Here is a 21240-nt window from a genome sequence, read left to right on the forward strand (position 1 = left end):
GGTATTAATGCACCATTCACTCTCCTGCAACATTTGCACAAATCCACCAGGATTTCAATGCATACTCACCACGAAGGGATAAGACAAGCTTAGGAGATAAAAAAGCAACAGGCACTAGGACAGAAATACAAACAGTCTTAGACCAGAGGAGCAGCCTCAGCTCTCCTTATTCCTGTTCTCTGTTCCATTCACAATCATTTGTTCCTCTTTTCCAGTTAAGATCAGGGCCTCAGCCTTGAGTGTCAGTGTCCAGTGAGTTACTCCAGAAACCTCCTGCCCTCACACTGGCATGGAGCCTGCAGCAGGCTCCAGGAGCTGGGTGACCATCCTCAGGGCCAAAGGGAGAGAGTCATTCACCTCCTTCTGAAACTGTGTGCTGGCCACAGGTGGGCTGAACACAAACTGAGCCACGCTGGGCATTTTCAGCAGGTTCATGAGCTCAGTTGCACGTATAAGGATCTCCTCAAGGTCTTCCTCGCAGTAAACAGAGGTGACAGCAGGGCTCTGCACAAATGTCCTCATCTTGGACAGGAACATGGACACTCTGCAGGAAAGAAGGACATGGATATAAGCTGGCAGGACCTTTTAGCCCAGCCAGGTCACTACTTCAGTGTGTAAACTCCAACAGACTAGTGCAGGTGACAGAGATGAATCCCACTCCTCCAAACTCTGCCCTTCCACAGCTCACCTCGGTCCTTTTTCAGTTCCATGACTCAATTATTAATTAACACCAGCAAAGCCACATTCAGACCCCTGAGATCTGCGCGTTTCAACCCTTTGCCGGTGCTCACCTGGGGATCAAGTCCTGGCTGCGGGCTGCCAGCTTGGTCAGGGTGGCCATGAGGACAATGATGGCTCGGGGGGCACAGCTGGGGGTGCTGGCCTGTGGCCTGAGCTGGGTGATCTCAAAGAGCACGGCCTCCAGGGTCTCGAAGAAGCGCGTGATCTGCTCCACCGTGCAGCGCTTGTCGTGCGACACCGACAGGAACTCGCCGACAGCCCACGCCTGTGCCAGGCCAGAGGGGAGCACAGGGAAAGGGAAATGAATCATTTTCAGGGAACAGAAAATCAGGTGAGAGTGCAGCTGGAGCAGCCCCGCTCACCATGTGGGTGAAGATGGCCTCCTTGCTCTGGATGTTGCTGACTGCTCCTGAGAACTCCAGGATCTCCGTGGACAGCTCCACCACGAGCGCAGGGCGCAGCCCGCAGAGCATCGCCAAGTTTGAGCCCAGCACCCTGGGGCAGAGACAGGGGCACAGCTCAGAGCAGGGCAAGGTGGAGATGCCCAAGGCCAGGAGGGGCTGGCAGCACCCAGCCACTGGCACAGGGCTGTATCCTCAGGATGCTCCCAGCCAGGATGAAGGTGCAGCCCCCATTCTGCACCCTTCAAAGGTAAATCACAGTGGGGACTGGGTCAAAGCTGAAAAGGCTCCTCCAGGAGGAAGGGCTGGGAGCTGGGCTGTGCCTCCTGTCTCCTCTCACCTGTACACATCCTCTTTGAACGCTGAGATCTCATAGAGCTGGTCACTCCTCTGCAGCAGCAGCACCACCAGCTGGTTTATCAGAGAGCCATCTGCAAACTGAAAGCCAGCCCTTGTTTCAGCAGTACCTGTGACATCCAGCAGTCAAGCCCCAAAATAACCAGCCAGGTGAGACAGCTGGCAGAGAAACTGCCTGGTCTAGGAGGGGAGCAGTGCACAAAACAGGTATCAGGCACTCCCTGTGCTCTCATCTCTGTCCTTTACAGCTGGCTGAGAGCACAGAATGAACCTGACACTGCTCCACAGAGCTTTTCTGTTTTTCTGGATCAAGTGGCCAGCTCAGTGTTGGTTCATGCCAGTTCCAATCCTACCCTCCTCTTTCTCAGAGTGCAGCATTTTCCCAATTTTGCTTCTACAACTGCAAGAGATCCCTGAAGCCCAGCTGGGAACTGAAATCCCCTAGAAGGACCTACCTCTGCCACCACCCTGAAAAAGAGCTCCAGTAAGACAGGGACAGTCTCTGCACACTGCACCACCCTGGGGCTGCCAGCCAGGGATCCCAGCAGCTGCCGAAGTGGAACCAGACTGTGGGCAGAAGAAGAGTTACTGCTCAAGGTTTGTTCCCAGTTGCCCTTCCCTATTCCCCACAAGGCCTCTGAGTGCTGCCAAAGCTGACAGAGGGAAGAGAAATCCGCCTCAGCCAGCTCAGAGCAGCTGTGCCTTTCCCAGTAACCCCAGTGCTGCCTCCCAGAAGGCTGAAGCACACTCCAGGCAGGCTCCTACCTGTCTGGAGCATCCTCAGGAGCAGACCTGCTGCGGAGGAGATACTGGAACATGCTCCTGTAGAGGGGATGGTGGAAGGCCTCCAGACACGTGGCTGGCTTCCCAGCTGGGTCAGCCCCAGCCTTCTCAGAGGCAGGAAGAGCAGCTGCCCTAGCAGGGAACACAGAATGTGCTGCAGTGTGAGAATGGGCCAGGGCAGAGCTGGGATCCTGAACACTGAACAGCAAGTTGGTCTAATCTCTGCCTTCCAGAGAGCCAACCTGATGAGCTCAGGCCCCCCATATTCAGGCAGCAGTTCCAGACTTGCTTCTGCGTCAAACCTGGGAAAGGGGAAAATGGCACTCTATCCCTCAGTCATCCAAGCCCACCAACATCTAGGATGGCTCTCTTTTCTAAGCACTCCAGAAAGAGCTGTAATGTCAGGAGGACAAGGAAGAGCAGAGGTACAGCCAGTTCCATCCTACCCCATTTTCATGGAAACTCACAGGTCCTAAGATCTCAGGAAGAAAATTCTTTGTGCCTCCAGGAGAACAAAGCCAAAACCAGGGCTAAGAGCAGGACAGGAAGAATAGGATTTCACCTCTGTATTGAGGTGGTGGCTCATGGAAGCCTCAAACATGTGGCAATGATTTGGAGCTGAAAAGGGAGAGGGGAATGGCAACAGCTCCCTGAGCCCCAAAGACAGTCCAGGACTGAAATGTGAGAGCTGGGCACCTTCTCTTCCCATGTACAACACATTACAAGGAAAACTGGGCTGGCATCTATGCAGCCTTGTGTTAACCTGACTGCAGTGACTGCTCTGTGCCAGCTGAGGCTCAGGAGTGTGCACTGGGCTTTGGTCAGTGCTAAGATGCTGATTAACAAGTGAAAGGAAGGGAAGGTGCATTACCTCAGCTGGATGTCCAGAGCTGCTGTCAAACAGGGCAGGTCAAGCAGCAAATGGAAGATCTCAATGGCTGTGCCTGGATCCAGCAGAAATGGGAGAAGGTCCACAAACTCAGAGATTAGAGATGGGCTGTTCCACGCCAGAAACTGCAAGGAACAAGCACAAACTGCTGCACTATCCCTGCTACTCCATCACACACCCTGACAACTCCACCCTGTGGACCAGATGGGATGGGAAGGGAAAGTCACTTCTGAAAAGCAAAACCAGAAAAGTCTGAGGGTTTGGTCAAAACCCAGGAGCTGTTAGAAGCTCAACACAGGCCTCTGGCAGCTGGTTCAGTGGCTGGCAAGCTGCAGCTTACTAAACTTTTCCAGAAACAAAGTGCTGTGTCCTATGTTCACTGTGCTGCCCTGCCCTCCACAGTCCTGCCAGCCCAGACTCTTCTCTCCTGGCAGTGCTGAACACACTCAGAACCCTCCTCCCCTTCAAAATCACACTTGTTTTGTAACAATCCTTGCTTGTGCTCTCCCTAGCACTGCCATGAAGGCACATGGAGGGCTCTAGGGTGCAAAAACAAAGTTCTAGGGCACAGAAGGGGATGTGAAACAGGCTCTCCCCTCTGCTGCTCCAACACACAGTACCTTAAAGAGATTTGGGAAGCTCTGCCTGAATATGCTGGAGGAGTCTGTGAAGAGCTGGCTATTGTCCTTGCAGAACTGGACAAATTCAAAGGCCAGTGATGGGTTGTGGAAGAGCTGAGCTGGGATATCACTGAAGAGGTGTTTGTAGATGGCATCCGAGTCCACAGCTGCCAGCTTGCCTGGGAGGACACAGCACCCTGCTGAGCACAGCCCAGCCCAGCCAGCAGCCCTGCCAGGGCTCCAGGGGCTAACAGAGATCTGGGTTACGTTCCCCTAAAGAGCAGGGGACGCCCCAGCTCCTGGGGTGGGATCATCCATACCAGAGCACAGGCAAGGTGCAATTACCAACTCTGGCAGGCAGCAAAGTGCCAGGACAAAAGGCTGTGCTGGAATAGGCAAGACTGGATTGTGGAGGAGGGGGTGGGAGCTGAAGACTCACTGTGGTTCAGGAAGAACTGGGCAATTGGCAGCAGTGCCCTGGCATAAGTGGCATCCCCACAGATCCTGCTGTGCAGGACTTTCAGGAAGGGGACAGCACGGCACACGTAGGAGGAGTCCTGTTTGCAGATGATGTCCATGATTGTCACTGCCTCAATGAGACACTGCAGGAGAGCAGAGATGAAGATTGGAATGGGGCAAACCACAACTCCCAGAGCTTGAGCCCCACCTCTGTGTACTTACAGCTTTTTGCAGGTCTCCATCTTCTTTCTTCAGGGGTCCTGACAGAGAAATGAGTCCAAATTAAGCTTTGAGCCCACACAGGAACATGGGCTGTCAGCTTGAGCACTAACCCTGGCTTCAGGGCAGGCAGGAACACACACAGATCCTAAATTCAGGCCAATGAGAACCAAGTTTCACAGCCTCCCCTGCAAATCAAGGAGGCACAACATGACTGTTGCCTCCAAATCCTTCCCAACACCCCAGCTCAGGGCTGGTCAATAACTTGTCTCAGCAGCTGCAGCAGGCCCTGTCCCTAACAGAGGATTCCAGGGGGTGAGATCCCAGCCCAAAGATGCAGCAGTGTTTCATTTCCCCTCCCTGGCAGGACTCACGGCGGGTGCTCTGCTCCACCAGGCGCTGGCAGTACTCGAAGGCTTTGTCCCGCAGGCGCTCCCTGGGCGTGGCTGCAGCAGGGACCAAGGATGTCACAGAGCTGTCCCCTCCTGCTGAGGCACCTGCACAGTGAACAGCACACGTGTCAGCTCGTCACAGGCCATGGCACCCACACAGCAGCCCAGCAATTGAAAGGCAGCTGATTGTCCCCAGGGGCAGAGTGAAGAACAAAGGGAATGTTACAAGAATATTAAGGAGATGCTGTCTCCCATCACCCAGGCTTTCCTTCCTAGGAATCCATGGGGCTTTGTCTGAAAACAGGAGACTCACCCAACAGGTAACTCCCCAAGGAAGGATCAATCAGGAGGTTTAGTGATATTCCTTCCCAAACTTTCCCTGCTCCTAGTGCAAGATCTCTGAACTCTTGCCCATATTACTGCCACTCAGAATGAGAGGATGGTTTGGGCTGGAAGGGACTGAAAGCTCATCCAGTTCCAAAGCCACTGCCATGGGCAGGGACACCTTCCACTATCCCAGGTGGCTCCAAGCCCTGTCCAATCCAGCCTTGAGCACTTCCAGGGATGGGGCAGCCACAGCTTCACTGGGCAGCCTGTGCCAGGGCCTCCCCACCCTCACAAGGAATAATTTCTTCCTAATATCTAATCAGTTTGAAAGAGAGGAGATTGCTGGGTTGCTGGTGTACCCACCTCAGATGGTATCTGAGAGCACACAGCCCTCTTGGGGCTGCAGACCACACCTTCAATCCCTACCTGGATTAGGGGTGTCCAGCTCCTTGCCCCCATAGCACAGCAGCCAGTTTCTCAGCATGGAGAAAGCCTGCACGTTGAGCCACTGGTCCTGTGTGTAGTGCTGAGCCACTGAGAGCACTGTGAAGAAATCTGTGGCAACAGCACCATCCACCTCTGTGATAGGAGCAGGCTGAGAGAGAAGATGCAGCAGGTCAGAGCCCCAGGGAAAGGCCAAGTGAGAGGGCAGGGAAAGCCCCACTGAGCCCATGGAGACCAGCAGCCCTTGTTTGGGGCCCTGCAGGAGGGCAGGCATGCAGAGAGAGAAAAGCCAGCTGTGCTGGACCCTTCTCCCCAGCTGAAACACTCAGCTTTGACACTGCTCTCATTTGCACCTTCAGCTCTGAGGTACAGGGTCACTAAAAGACTCTTCTCTAACAACTGCTTCAAGGATCAAAGCTCTGGGTCTACAGCTGAACTCCTAAATCTCAGAGCTGTAAATCCCCTTTGCTTTCCTATGTGTCTCAACCACATATCCCACAAAAATCTAGCAGCACTTCTAGACTACTGTTTTCCAAAGGAAGGTGATTCTGGGAATCCAAACCAGCAGGTAACAGACTAACAAATGCTTTTGTGAGGTCACCATGGCAACTCAGCACTCACCTGTTTGGTTCTGGGACTGGAGAAGAAGCCTCCAGAGGGTTGAGCCATTCCTTGCTGAATGCTTGCATACCTCAGCCAGTCAGCCAGCTTTTTACTGACAACATTGGTCTGTTCTGGACAAGGGAAGTGACAGGGTCATTGCTAGATGGGGCAGAGAAGAAACATCTGCAACATGTCCCTGTTAACCCTAAATTGCTGTTCTTTTTCTCCAGGCTGGATCACTCTCTGACCCAGCAATCCATAAAGAAACTGGTACCCCAAGGTGGATGTTCTACACTCCTCATACCCCCTCAGCCAGGGAATGAGTGCTGCAGTCAAGGACTCTGCTACCAGATCACCCAAGAGATACTTGTTCCTTTGTGTCCATCCACAGCTGCTGTTAGGAGGAATGTACAAAACCACTGTCACATTATTCAGGCAGTGTCTGCCTTCAGCTCTGCAGCCAAAGCACAATTCCCTCCCTGGGAACTCACAAAAGCTGGGGCAGGTGATCCCTCCTGCTCTGGCAGCCCATGCACCCAGCCCAGCATCCTCCCCAGAGCTTCTCTGGCACTGCATGGAGCACACAAACCTCACAGGAAACTCCCAGAAACTCTTGCTTACAACTCCCCAGCATTTTAAGCCTGGAATGCTCTCCTAGGTTAACTCCCCACTACCCACCCAGTGCTGCCCCTCTGCTGAGGAGCACCTCTAGTTCTTCCTGCTGCTCTCCTGCCCACATGCACAGGCACATCTCTGTTTCCTTCTCTCCTGGCTTGATGCTCTTCAGGATAAGCTACAATTTCACACTCCTGCTGCATGTGGAGACCTCAGCTAAAGCACATGTTCCTGTTATACAAATCCATGGCCAGGATTTGACTGAAGGCCCAGTCCCAGTTCTGTGGGGTGGAATCCATCTCACCCAGTAAGTTCCCTTTCCTCATAGCAGAAATGTCACTTTTAACAGCAGCTTCCAACTGAGAGCCTTCTGATCAGTACCCAGACCACAGCCAGGTGGCAATCTCAGCCCTTCCTACAGATTTACCTTCTGTTAGGGATCCTGGGGAAAGGCTGGTGACATTTGCCAGGACAGGAAGAAGGAACCGAGCACTCTGACCCTCGGGCAGTCTTCTTTCAAGGCCCTGCACAACACGCTGCCCCACAGCTGCCACTTCACCCCTACTGCCCTGAAAAATAAAGCAGAGGGAAAGATAAATAATCTACCATCACCAGAGACCAATCTCCTCCATCAGGCATCAACAGCAAAGTCAAACACAAAAGGAACTGACAGCACAGGGGATTTTAGCACATTTTACAGAGATTTTCTGCAATTTGAATTCACAGATCCCAAACTGTGGGGCTGCTTATGTGTGTTTTTATACTGTGGAACTGCAGGACAGTCCCAAGGCTGGATATGGGAGAGAGGAGCTCTGTGAGGCAGCACATAAATAACACACTGCTGGTTTCTGTTTCATTTCCTTTAGTTAAGCAGACTCAGATGAACATCACAAACATTGGAGAGGTTTCTAAGCACACAGTGAAACTCAGAACGAGAAGTTTCACAAAAATATTTTACCTGTAACAGGCACAATACAAGTAAAAGGAGAGGAAAAAGAGAAGTTTGCAGCTTGTTCCCCAGGCAGCACTCAAAACAGGGAGATCCTCATGTTTGCTTCTCTTCATGGAGAATCTGAACCTTTGAAGTGTCATTTGCTTTTACAGTTTTACATGTTTTGTAGGTTCTGTGTATGTTCTTTACATGTGAACATGAAAGCCAGTATCATAAGCAGAATATCTAAAATCTTCCCCAGGTTCAAGCAACCCTGATAAGAAATCTATTCCAGCAACCAGCTCTAAAGGGTTCTTTTTGCTTCCAGGACCTCAGTGACCAAACATGAAAATTTTAAGCATTGTTTCTAGTTAAGTGCTAAACACAAAAATTTGCTACTTTTTGCCGTACAAAGCAGAATAATGAGATCCCTTAAATAAACATTGAAATACCTCTGCTTTTTTCTACACACTTACAATTGATTTTCACTCTCCTTGAGCTCAGGGAGGAGCTCAGGAGCAGGGAACAATCAAAAAGCAAATTCATATTGACAAGGGAAGATCTCTGATTTGACAGGTCGTTTACCTGAGCCAGAAGGACAGAGGAGACCAGGCTCAAGAGCTTTGTATCTTGAATCTCATCACAGGAGAGGCCAAGATCGTTGCAAGGTGACATCTCTCTCAGGATGGCAGCACACAACACCTGAATCTGCTCAGGACTTTTGGGTGAGCACAGCACTGTCTGCAGCTGCTCCACAAACTTGCCATCGAGCCTGCAAGAGTCACAGCAAACACCACTGCAAGGCAAGGAAAGATCCAGATGTTTATTTCCTGTGTATTTTTGGCTTTGGGATGATCCCCTTGACAGTGACTAATGCCACGCATCACCTTCATTTCTGAGTGAAGCCTCAGCGACACCAACACTTGTTAACCTTGCTGCAAAAGGAGATGGGCACTTCTGCTTAGCAAGGAAAAGAGGGGCTTTGTGTTCAACGAGAACTTAGGGTTTTCAAGGCACCGTGTTATTTTAAAGCCCTTTCTTTCTGGTTAGAAGGTAACGCTCTGCACCTCGAACGACCGGGCGCACAGGGCACTCACTCACTTGCGGGGGTACTTGGTGGCGGCCACGCTGAGGTGCAGCCTCTGCAGCCCATCCACGGCCTCGGGGCCGGCCTCGGGGCCCTGCAGCAGGGCGGACACACGGGCGGTGAATCTCCGCAGTTCCTCCTCCTGGATCTCCCTGCGGGCCGGTCGGGGCTGTCAGAGCCCGGGCCCCCTCGGGAAGCTCCGGGCGGAAGGGTCGGTACCCACCGCCCGCCCCCCCGGTCCCGCCAGCACCCCCGCCCGGCCCGAGGGCTCCGTGCCGCTGTCCCTGTCCCCTGTCGCACCTGGCCTGCCGGAGGAAGCTCTCGGCAGCCGCCGTGAACATCCCGGCCCCGCCGCCGCCCGGGCCCGCCGCGCCACGGTACGCGGCCAAAGCTGTCCCCCATGCGCGGGCGGTACGCGCGCGCCGGCTCCGGGGGGACGCGGCGGCTGCTGCACGAAGGTTCCGCCCGGCGGGAGGGGCTCGCAGAGACGCGGGGTGACCAAAATCCGAGCTGGGGGCTGCAAAAGGACTGTCCGAGGGGCTCTGTTGTTATCTGCAAAAGGACTGTCCGAGGGGCTCTGAATTATCCCCCACCTCAGGAGACCGAGAACAAGCTGAGTGCTGAGGCCACCCCGCCCCAGGCACTCAGACCTACGGAGAATATCATTACATGGCAGAGATGAGAGCTGGGGCTTCTGCAGGAGTGATGGTAAATAAAAAACAATAAATCTATCAGCCTTTCCTGCAACCTGTTCATAAAACAGCTTTCCAAAACAGTACGAGATGTTAAACCAGCTGCTCAGTCTTCAGCACTCCCAGAAGTTAAAAATCCACCAGGACCTTCTCTCCTGACTGCCAACACAGCTGGAGCTGCCAGCACCTCGCTGAGCACTGCCCTGCAAGGAGGAGATGCCAGGGGATGGGATTTGGCACTTTGCCTTTGGTAATTCCCTGCCCTGTGCTCTCCTGGCATTAAGGCTCATTAGCACCATGCCTGGGCAATCAGCCAGCAGAGAGCAGCACGTGGGGAGCCAAAGGCAGGATAATGTTAAAATACACCCCCAGAAAGGGCTCTGGATTAATACATTTGCTCACTGTGTACTGTGTTATTAATTTTTTAATTAGTCAGTCAATTAAAAATAATCCTCCCTGTAGTAGCTGAAGGGAGACTACAAGGAAGAGAGGAACTTTTTACAAGGGCATGGAGTGACAAGACAAAGGGGAATGGCTTCAGAGAGAGGGCAGGGTTAGATGGAAGACTGGGAAGAAATCCTTCCCTGTGAGGGTGTGAGGCCCTGGCACGGGGTGCCCAAAGCAGCTGTGGCTGCCCCTGGATCCCTGCAAGTGTCCAAGGCCAGACTGGACAGAGCTTGGAGCAGCCTGGGATAGTGGAAAGAGCCCTTGCAAGGACTGGAATGAGCTGACTTCTAATGTTCTTTCCAATCCAAACCATTCCATGGTTCTAAAATTCTATGAATTACAGCTACTTGACACCAATTGAGGCCTTAAAAGATATTACTGTTTAATTTTGGAGCTAAGAATGTTTAGTCAAACGCAGAACTTAAATTGCAGCTGCGTTAGGAAGAAAAAGGAGGAAAAGTCCAACTACAAGACAGATAAAGTATTGTTTTCTGATCTCACAGGCTTAAATGAAAACAATTATTATAAATTACAGGGGAACACACTGGAATAGTTTAACTTTCAAAATAACAATGTTTCACTTCATGACAAAACAAAAGCTGGAGCTGGAGGAATCCTTTACAAGCCCCAGGGGAAGCATCACAGATCTCAAACACACAAGTCCATATGTTCACTCTGCTGTGAGCCAACAGCTGCCCAAATAACTGACAAGGGATCAAAAGTGGGGAGCCTGAACTCCAAACACTGCAAGGTGTGCACATACACACTTCCTTCCTACAGGAAAAAAAAGGAAAAAATATTAAACACACTGTCCCCTCACTGCTGCAGGAAACTCAACCTCCCTGGGATGTTACACTGCAAGGAGCCAAGTCTGGCACCCAAAAACAGCAAAGCAATTTCAGGGCGTTTTCTCTTTCATATATAATTTTATTTCTGGTTATAGAAACAAATGCTAAGAGGAGAAGCAACATTCCCCAACCACATACATCAAATTAAGGTAACAGAACAGTTAAAATAAATGAAAAAAAAAAAAAGTAGAAATTTAAACCTTTGTTATAGCTTTAAAATATTAACGTTCTCGATACATTAGAAATCACATTCAGATCTCAAATTACTTAAAAAAATGTATGGCTCTATATTAAAAAAACAAACAAACAAAACCACTGTATCCCATCTGAAGTGGAAATGCAGGATCCCACACCCTGCTGGGGGCCAGGGCTGCCTCCAGCACCTCACAGGAGCAGCAACATGGCCAGAGAAAGAACATGAGCTTCACATCCACTGCCCCTCGGGATACACACCTGCTTTTTAAAAAGCACTGATAACGAAAACAAGTCACAAAAAAACCCCAAAACAACTTTTGATATCAGCTGTAAAAAAAAAACAAAACAAAACAACCCCACAAACCCCAAAACATCTGGCTGGAGGTGTCTTGCACAGGCAACACCAGGAACTGAAATGCAAGCACGGCTTTAGTTTCCCCTTTCCATCACCTTCTTATTTTATAAAATAAGTGCCAAACCGAGGTGAAAGGGGTGAGGCTGGCCCAGATCTCTGTAGCAAACCCTTCTGTGAAGCCACTGAGGTATTTCAGATTCTCCTCTCAGCCTTCCCCAGGGACTTGGGGGGAATGAGCATCTGCAGAACAGGGGGAAGAGTTGGACTTTTCTGAATTTGTTTTTTATTAGAGCAATTATTCAGGGTTGGATGTGAATTTCCAGCTTTACCATCCGTTGCTCACTCACAGCTTTTGATTTATGCCTAAACAGCTTTTAACAGTCCTTTGGATAACAGTCCTTTGGATAGCTACAGACTCTCAAAATGCTCTTTTTGGCTACGTGGAGGTTGGCTGGCAGGCTGGGCAAGGCCAGCCCCCTCAGCACAAACAGCATGTCCAGAACCCAACACAACACATGGTCTTATAAGATTTTCATGTTTTAAAGCCATTTTCTGTATCACTATATTTGACTGAGTTTGGTTTTGCTTTTGTTTTTTTTTTTTTCTTTTTTTTTTTTTTTACATTCTGTTTTCTATTAAAGCAAAAAGATCTTACAAACAATACTCTGGTTCCCTCTACTTCAAGCCCATTTGAGGGAGAAAAAAAAAAAAAAAAGAGAGATTAAGAAAGTTTAGGTTTACAGTAATTCAATTGCTACAGAGCCAACTTAGCAGCCTGCCCACCTCCCCAGAGCAGCATATAAATCAGCAGAACATCAGGATGTTCTGCACCAGACTTTTAGCAGCAAGACAGTGAAACAGAAGGGATTCTCACTTTTTCTGCTCCATTTAAATCTCATTTTTCTTCAGCTAGCACACATTTCTCCTCACCGTTGCCCTTAGCTTTAAGGAAGGCTCTGTCTCAGACTGCTTTGGGTGGAAGTGAGGTGGGGTAGAACAGGACAGAGAGGTCCAGATCACAGCATAACCTGGCAGCAGACACAACCAAATATTGGGCAAGTCTGGGCTTCACAGGGGCTGTTTTCTGCTGGATGAGGAGGAAAGCTGCTTCCTTTCACCGCTCCTATCACCAGCCCTGTCCTCCCTGAAGAACTGAAGCCCCATCACCAGGCAGGGATTGCTGAGGTGAAGCTTTCACTCAGATCCTCACAGAGAATTTCTGGAGGAGCAATTTGGATTAGGAAGTCAAATACCACTTGCTTTTATTCTCAAAAGATCCAAGTGGTTCAAAATACACCCTTCTGTGAATTTAGTGATCCCTGTGGAATTAAATCACAACTGAACTTTGGCCAGTTCAGTAAAATTTACTCCCTGTGAATGGAAACATTAGAAAAACTCTTCTGTGCTTGTTTTTAAGGGGATATAGACACACCTCACCCCAAAAAGAGACAGAAGCGTGACAGAAGGAAAATAATCTCACCACAGAGGAAAAGAAACAATTTTCTAGTGCCCCAGTGTTAGCTTAGCCACCTGACAGAGAGGAATTCCTCAGCCTTACAGCACCCTCGTGGGCCCCCCATCAATCTCCCCTGTTAGAAATCAGGTCCCATTACTGACAGAGCAGAATCTGTAAAGAACTCCCTGATACTGCATCCAGAGACAACTGCAGACAAGAAAGGATTCCAGCTTTCATTAGTGCCATTTGGGAGGGGTTTCTTGCCAGAAAAGCAGCGTGGGCTGGGGTTGCTGCAAGCAGGACAAAGGCAGAAGCAGGGATCCTGCACAAGGAAGATGCAAGTACCAACCTGCCTCTTCTGCTCTGTGAGAGGAATGAAAGCAATCACTGAAGTAAAGCTGCTTCCACTGGCTGCTCACATTCATTACAAAAATAGGTTTATCATTCTTTCAGAGTCAGTGCCTGGTGCAGGAATTACCAACACACTGTATAAAAGTCTGTGTAAGTACCATTCAAAAGAAAGAAATAGTCATGGACCATTTATATATCTATATTGACACACACGCTCACACACTCACACATTAATAAATATAAATTTTATGTCTACACAGATCTAATTTAATATTCTCTGAAAAAAAATATTTAAAGGGTTTCTTCCTTAGCTGCCACCCATGAATTGTCAATGGTTTTTTTTCTGTCTTGAGGGCAAAGGGGTAGATTTGGCACAACTACCCTCATGCTCTGAAACTTAAAGTGACACATAAGGAGAGGACCAACCATACATTCTGAAAGGTTTTAATTCAGTGTTGGTAAATTGAAAAGGTATCAAAAGAATTTTCCAAACATATAAATACAAATGTCACAAACTGATTCAAAATTTGGAATTTAAATATAGTGCTCCAAGAAAACCAAGTATTTTTCAAAATGTCTTGCTCAGGCCAAAGTAAAATGCTCCCTGGTGTATTGCTGCCTCATGAAAGACACCCTAAAACAGAGAAAGCCCACAGAATTCCCACTGCTGGTTATGGCATGGGAATCCACCCAAAATGCATGCACAAACATGTGCACTGACCTGCAAACAGCAGAGAGAGGTGCTGAGCTAACACATCCCAGCCCAAGACTGCCAGGCAGCCCAGAGAGAGATTCCCCAGCCACATTTTGATCAGATCAACATGCAAGAAGGCATCACTCCAGCAGCCCCATGACCTTGTAGTGTACCTGTTCTCTGCAGCACAGCTGGCTCCTGTGGAAGCTACACTTTCCAGCAGTAGTGTAATGCTATAGTAGCAGCAGCTTGGGCATCATTTTTCACACAGAAGGACACAAAAAGTTCTACAACAGATTGTTTACTCGTGTAACTGCAACCTAACATGAGAATCCTAGCCAGATGCAGACCTTCAAGCAATGGAATTAAATTAGGAGTTGGATTAAAGGACTGTGGAGTTGACAGATGTAACTACAAATAGAGGGGGAAAACTGATGAAGAGCAGAAACAGGAGCTGCCCAAGAGACTGGCTGGCAAGAGAAGACAGATCATTTGCTGCAGGATGGCATCTGCAAACTCAAAAACTCAGTGTGCAGCAAGGGCAAAATTATGAAGCAAATCCTGTTCCTTTAGAGGTTCATTCTTAATGCCCTAGTCCAACACTTATTAGCAGCAGGACTTAAAAAACCCTCAAAGATTTTGCAGTAGGTAGAAACTCAAGGCAGTTTCCACACTGGATTGAAACTATCACTTGATAAGATTAAGCACAGGTATCTTTAAAAGTGATCAGGATCCTTCAGTGCTGCTTCCTGCTCAAAAAGACCCAGGCTAGGACTGTTCCTTGGAAGAGAGGGACAACATGGTTGCATCTGCACAAATGCAATCCAGTTCACTCTGTGATTTGTTCCTTACACTTGTATTGCAGCAAGAGACCAAACAGGTACTGGGCCGTACTGGCAGAAGTGGAGCTACCAGGCCAAGGGAAGGGATTCCTTTTCCAACCCTTCCAGCATTCACAGATCGTGTCTGCAGCACTGTCTCTGCCTTTGGGCTCCCCAGCATAATTCCACCTGATGGACAAAAAGAGACCAAGACAACCAGGCTGGTTCAGCCTTAGGAGAAGGAAGCAAACTGGAAAAATCTCACTGGAATCTTCAAGTTCCTATTTGCAACATGCAGAGGAGGCAGAGCTGGGTTCTCCTCAGAGGCAAGGAACAAATGCAGCTGCATGGGAAACTCTTCTTATGTTGCTGACAAGTTTTCACCTTGTGTGGTGAGAATGGATTCTCTAAGGAGAGGTACAGAACTACCACTAGGTGAAATCCAAGATCCCCAAATCCAGGGAAACACTCCTCTTTCACCCTACATTTTGACATTCACTTACACACTAGCATGCACCAGTGATACCAAACAAATACCCCCTTCCTGACACAGGTGAAAAGCTCCAACACCAACAGAACATCCCCAGCAGGCAGGGAGAAGTGTTCCACACCACACTGCAAGGAGTTCAGGTCAGATGCTACCACTTGCTTAGATACAGCTCCTTAGCCTTCTGTGCTCCAAATCTGATTCCATTGTGGGCTTTTCACTACTGAAAAAGGATATAAAAAAAGTAGAAATTAACTCTGAATGACAATTCTAAGTCAGTACAAAAGACCAAACATGCAAGATCAAGTTTACTCCCCCTAAAATCTGATGCTAGACCATGACATTGATGGCAGAAGCACTGTAAGAACTTGAGCTGTTATTTCTTTCCTTACAAAGCTTTAAGATGTCTCTGAAAACACTCTCCTGATTATTCTCTGCCCAACAGTAACATGTCTAGAACAGCATGAAAATTCATACAGGGTGACCAAATTGACCTTTCTCAACCTGTTCTGCAGCTCCAAGTATTCCACAGGTATTTTCATCCTTGAGTCCTCAGGCAGAGCTTAATTCAAGGTGCTGCTCCTGTCAGTGGATAAAAATGACTGGATATGCTACAGGGGACAGTGTTAATGGTATGGGGGAGGGAGGAATATGAGAAGGAAAAAGAGTTGAAAAGAATATATGAGCTAATCATGAACTTCAATTTTGTGCTCAGCACTGTGCTGTGTTATCACTAAATCAGATTAAATTGATCTTTCTCTAAAAAGCTTTCTGTATCATAAGAGCCAAGGTCAAGACAAACAACATGGAATTCCAGTGGAATAGAACAAAGAACAACTGCATTCAACTCTTGCAAACTGGGGCAAAGAAAGTTGCTATGAACTAACTGTGATCAAAGTAAAATTAATCAATGTCATTGCCTAAGGTGAAAAAAAAATCAATAGGGAATGGTGGAAAGTGAATTCACACATGAAGAACTTGCCTTTACAGTTTTCCCAGGTCCAAGTTATTGCAGTTTAAATATTCAATATGCCTTGACCTTCATTACACAGAGAGCAGAAAATGCAGTGAAGCCTCCACCTTCACTTCCCCTCAAACCTTTAGTTAATGTAAACAAAGATGAGATGCAACTTTTTAGACAATAAAAACAAGTCAGATTATAAATTTAAAATAATCTGAGTACTGCATATAACCATTAAGGTAAACATTTTCTTCCTAGTTGAAGACTTAATTCTACCACCACACCTCTGCAGCCTGGAGAATCAGGACTGGTATGAAGAAAGAATGGTGCTGTCATCCAGATTGATCAGTGCTGAAAGAATTCATCTGGAGGCCTGAAAGAAGATGTCTTCATCTCATATGTTCTGGATGAGGACCACACTTTTCCACAGCTCTCAACACGATTTAGCAAGAAAAGATATTTTACCTGGTACCAGGCAATGTTTAGCCAAACCTACAAAAAAATCTGCAAGTAGCAGGACTGCTTCCTACAGCAGCAGAGGGATGCAACAGACTGATAAAGCAAAAACCCCCTGACAGGGTGAACTGACAAGCTCCAGACATCTCAAGCAGAAAAGGTGAACAGAACAAAGATATTTGCTCATCCTCAACTCCCATTTGAACCAGCAGGCATTGTGAGCCACAAAAAGAAGAGACAGAAAGCGTTATTCTGTTCTAAATACTCAGGAGGCAGATCTACACATGCAACCTGAGGATGGACTTTCAAGAGGTATCTACAAAGCAGCAGCTTTATGGTGGATGAAAACATTGCCACTCAGCTGATGTCCTTCTATAGTGCTGGATTAGTTTACAGAAGTTCAGGGCTTAATTATTTACTCTTCAAGAGAAAAGCATCAGCAAAGAAAAATCCACAGAATCTTGGCAGCTCCACATCCTGAACAGTTTTCTGTTGGTTTTTCATCTAGCTCTGACTCACCCAACATTCTGGAAGCCCAAGGAGTCCTGTGCTTCCGGAGCGCTCCCGAGCCCCGCGGCTGTTTCGCAGGCGTGCCTGTACCTCAACCAGCAGTCACCCGAAAGTAGTGATTCATCACAGACACTGTGCTGCACTCTCACTTGTGCCTTCTGCCTAGAAGTTCATTTTATTGACTCCTGGCTTTGAAAAGGCTACAGACAACAGAGCTAATCTCTGTGCTTTTCCGCTGCGCCACACCTCACCTTCCTAGCGGGAGAAGGGACAGCTGGAGGCCAGCCTGCTTCAATTACTTTGTGGTCTCTAACAATCCTCCTTCACAAAACCATTTCAAAGTACTAAAATCCCATCTAATAACTTGTCACTAAGGGCACACACCTGAATTCTGAAAGCCCAGCTGAGATAAATGATCTGCCATGAATATTTTATGTGCCTCTCTCCGCAGAAAGTAACCGCAAATCATGAGAGCAAGAAATTCTTTCCTTCTTTCAGTAATATTTCTCACAAAATAATGGACTTGAGAATTAAACATGTCTGGATTTTATTCAAGTGGTGGGACTTGGTTATTGAATAGGATTTGGCAAAGACAAAGGAAACCTAGAAGGGAACAAGTGATGCCAGCTGTTACCTTGTGGATTTTCTCCCCAGATTCCAGCAGGCACCAAAGGGCTGTGCCTTGCCCCTAATCCCCATGGATATGCTGACAGTATCACTTACTGCACACTGGGGAGGGCTTTTTGCAATGTTTCTGCAGTGGAGTTTGCCTGCCTGCCTATTCACAGGACAGCAAATCATTACAGATGGGGGATAACCCACCAGAGGCACAGCCCACCACTCTTAAGTCTCTCTTGCCATTACCAAAGCTTTAACATTTGCTAAATTAAAAAATCTCTGCTGTGCTGCCAGAAGACATGCTAGCCAAGGGGACTGCAAAGGGTGTGAAGCCAAAGGGGTTTGCTGGAGGCTACAGGCAGGGGTGGATTTCTTTGCCAGGTATAAGATGTCAGAAGTCAAATCTGCCTTCCCTGAAAGACGTCCTTGTTCTATGCGAGGAGCCTGGAACACAGTTTGAGTAAAGGCCTCCTCCTACTGGCCAGCCCAAATGCTCCTCAAGGCAGGAGAGATGGGAGAGGGAGCCAAGCAATGAAAGCAAACCTCCAAATCAATTCTGGTAAAACTGTTTGAAGAGCTCCAGTGAGTTTTGCCACATGGAAAATAAAAGAGAAGTCTTTTGCCTTGGTCTGCTACACCCTGCCAGAATTTGAACGAACCACGGTATGACCTTTGCTGCCTCTCATCCAAGCCCTAAACTTCCCTCTCCAAAGAGTAACAGGAATTTTGCTGTTAGCCATGAAAGAGGGTCAGCTCTGACCTCCTGACCAGGGTCCATCAAGCTAAGGACCACACCACCACCCAGAGGTGAAGGTGACAGCTTTAGTGCAGAATATCAACAAGTATTTTCTCAAGTTCACAAAGACAGTGGCCATGCCTTCACCTGCAGTGCTAATTTCAACAAAAGCTGGTGCTTCACACAAGCTGTGATCAATCAAATGCACACAGAGCCTCCTGGAGACACCCTTCCCCATGGGATCCTCAGGCATCAAGATACTTTGGCTGTTGTCCAGAGCAAGTGATGAATAATTGTAAGAAATTATTTGTAAAGATACAAACCCCTTTGTTTTTAACATCTTTACAGGAACCAAGTTAATACAGTTCCTCTGTCATCCTATTCTGCCTCAGAGGGAATGGAAAGAAATTTAATCTGGAAATCCAGGTGGCTGAGCCCAGTAACTCTTCCTCCTGAATGCCCACATAAATAAACATTTATATTCAGAATTTTCTATTTTAAAAAACCAGAATCATTTGCCTTTTTTTTTTTTAAGCTTGGTACCATGTTTCTTTAATGTTGTTGAGAGATACTGCACCCATCTTTCAGCATTTGATTGCCTTAGGTGACCTTTTAAAATGGTCCTATGGTTCAAAGCTCTCAGAAGTGTGGTATTAAGGCATAGAACGTGAGGAGTTTTCTTTCCAGGGAGCAGACTGTATTTGTATTACATTCTGAACTGCAAATCCCATCCCCTTGGAGCCAAAAGGGGAAAAGATAGTTAAAAATATCCCAGCAGTCATACAATCAGTTGTCTGTATTTTTTTTTTTGAATCTTAAAAAAAAAGAAAAGAAAAAAAAAAGAAAAAAATTCCCATAAGTAGAGACAGAACAGAGTTCCAGATATGGGTTCTTGGGAGGGATTTTCCATTCTTTTTGGCACCTTGTGATTATAACAGCTGTTGTCCTCCCATTGCAAAAAATCTGCCTTTAAAAAGAGCTCTTTATCAGCTGTGTTTTGAGCTGTTACAGTTGTGGTTGGTTTCCTGTGAAAGCTGCTTTAGGGCTCCTGCCCTCCCATGCCCACCCCGCCATCGCTCCAGCTCCTCCCACCGCTTCTTCATTCACTGGTTGCCTGTCCCTGTGGCACTGTGGGTGTGATGACAGCAGCCTGGGCTGGCCCTGCTGCACTGGGCTCCTCCAGCCGTGCTCTCTTCACCTCGGGCTCGCTGCTGGAGGCTGCTGCTGCCGCCGTCTCTTCGGTCCCTGCCTCGCACACCCGGCTCACCACAACAGGGCTGGACGAGCTGGCCTGGGCTGCAAGGAGCTGCAGAGGGTTTGTGAGAGCTGGCAAGGAAGATAAGAAAGAGAAGCACAATTAGTGGGGTGAAGCAGAACAAGTGTTTGCTACTCCAGGCAATGCAAGAAAAGAAAATCCCACTGTTCAATCCAACAGCTGGCACAGGGTCAAGTGTTGCTTCCCAGGGCATTTTGAAAGCCTGGCTTGCCTTGTCATTCCCTCTCCCTCCACAACCTCAGCTTTTCAAGTTTACCAAACCAGCAAAACTCCTCTCACAGGAGAACTTCCGGCTTCCCCTGCACTATCAAACAAAGCATTGCTAGCTAAGTATTCAGGGGAGGATCAAGCTCTAGCTAAAATTACAGCACATCTCTTTGAGAGGTAGTTCTGATTGTAAGTGGCCAGAGAATTTCTCATGAACTCAAACATCCATGTGCTGGGCTTTGTATTTGGAGGTTTAGAGGCTCTCTTGAGCCCTGCTCACACAGGAAGAACAAACCAGGCTGTTGGGAAATAGAATCCAAATATTGAGTGTACTGACGTCCCACTTGTAAAAGGGGCAGGAAAAAGCTTACCCTGGACAACCACATGTGTTCCCATCAGAACTGGGATCAGAACAAAGGAATTTCTGGCTTCCAATCTTCTATTGCATTACTGACACAAGGTCTCACCCTCCCATTAATAAAAGTGGTAAGAAAAAACATTATTTAAGTAGCAACCCTCTGTAAAAATGTCTACAATTCCTAGTTCCAGACAGAGAATGTGCTTACACACTGACTTTGGCACACACCACTGCTTGGAAAACAAAACACATGCAGTTTTTGGACTCTGCATCAATCAGAGAGGAAGCCAAAGGGGACTCAGGAAACAGCACATCCTCTGCCCTCCAGACTCATTTGCAAAGGATGGAATGACTGAACATCAGTGCTGTGTTCACTGCTAAATGCATGAAAAAGGAGCCCTAGGATAAATAAACAAAGCCAACAGAACAAAGGCCCTCAAAGCCCAATAACTTCTACCAAGGCATGAGAAGAAAGCTGTAGACTATCAAGAGGATGAAGGGATAAAATAGGGTATAGATGAGGGCAGTCAGCAATTACAGCTTAGTGACTTAGGGAACCTAAATCATGCAATTGAAGAGAACTTAGTACAGATGAGAGTCAAGAGACTCAGGCTTTGTTTTGTGAACTAGAAAATTTACTGCCACTTACAAAAAACCTCAGATGCAACTGGAATACTTCCCATTTGGTGAGAGATAAAAAGTCTGGTGAGATTAAAATATTTTAACATAAAAATGTTAAATAAAAAACCGTCTGATTCTATATTAGACAAATGCTAATGCTGGTTAGCAGAAGCTTGACCTATCTGATCTATTAATATCGTCTAATAATTGGAGAAAAACCTTATCACTGTATTTTTTTCATAGTTCCAATGAGATTCTTGCAATTGAAGAGCATGCCAGGTGA

General features: G+C 47.7%; 2 protein-coding genes across 4 annotated transcripts in view; both read right to left on the bottom strand.

The window, feature by feature from the left end:
- Nucleotides 1–32: 32 nt before the first annotated feature.
- On the bottom strand, nucleotides 33–9238 carry AP5Z1 (adaptor related protein complex 5 subunit zeta 1). 3 transcript variants are annotated; one of them, XM_058035320.1, is made up of 17 exons: nucleotides 9169–9238; nucleotides 8883–9020; nucleotides 8367–8553; nucleotides 7278–7419; nucleotides 6254–6366; nucleotides 5615–5783; nucleotides 4844–4966; nucleotides 4473–4510; nucleotides 4231–4393; nucleotides 3792–3970; nucleotides 3154–3296; nucleotides 2265–2414; nucleotides 1955–2066; nucleotides 1483–1580; nucleotides 1104–1236; nucleotides 792–1006; nucleotides 33–544 (listed from the first exon to the last, which is right to left on the bottom strand). In XM_058035320.1, exons 1-17 carry the CDS (start codon nucleotides 9207–9209, stop codon nucleotides 280–282), a joined length of 2409 nt encoding a protein of 802 aa, XP_057891303.1. In that variant the 5' UTR covers nucleotides 9210–9238; the 3' UTR covers nucleotides 33–279. The 3 variants fall into 3 exon arrangements, with proteins under 3 accessions (XP_057891303.1, XP_057891305.1, XP_057891304.1); XM_058035322.1 differs by having other exon boundaries at nucleotides 8883–8962; nucleotides 9169–9214; XM_058035321.1 differs by lacking the exon at nucleotides 8883–9020 and having other exon boundaries at nucleotides 9169–9198.
- Nucleotides 9239–10909: 1671 nt separating this feature from the next.
- Nucleotides 10910–21240, bottom strand: part of FOXK1 (forkhead box K1) — a 56042-nt gene continuing 45711 nt past the window's right edge. Inside the window, exon 9 of the mRNA XM_058035343.1 lies at nucleotides 10910–19821. Within this exon, the coding sequence (XP_057891326.1) occupies nucleotides 19595–19821 (227 nt within the window). The 3' untranslated portion in view covers nucleotides 10910–19594. The remainder of the gene's footprint in view (nucleotides 19822–21240) is intronic.

This window comes from Melospiza georgiana, chromosome 16 (genome assembly GCF_028018845.1).
Source record: "Melospiza georgiana isolate bMelGeo1 chromosome 16, bMelGeo1.pri, whole genome shotgun sequence".
Taxonomy (NCBI): domain Eukaryota; kingdom Metazoa; phylum Chordata; class Aves; order Passeriformes; family Passerellidae; genus Melospiza; species Melospiza georgiana.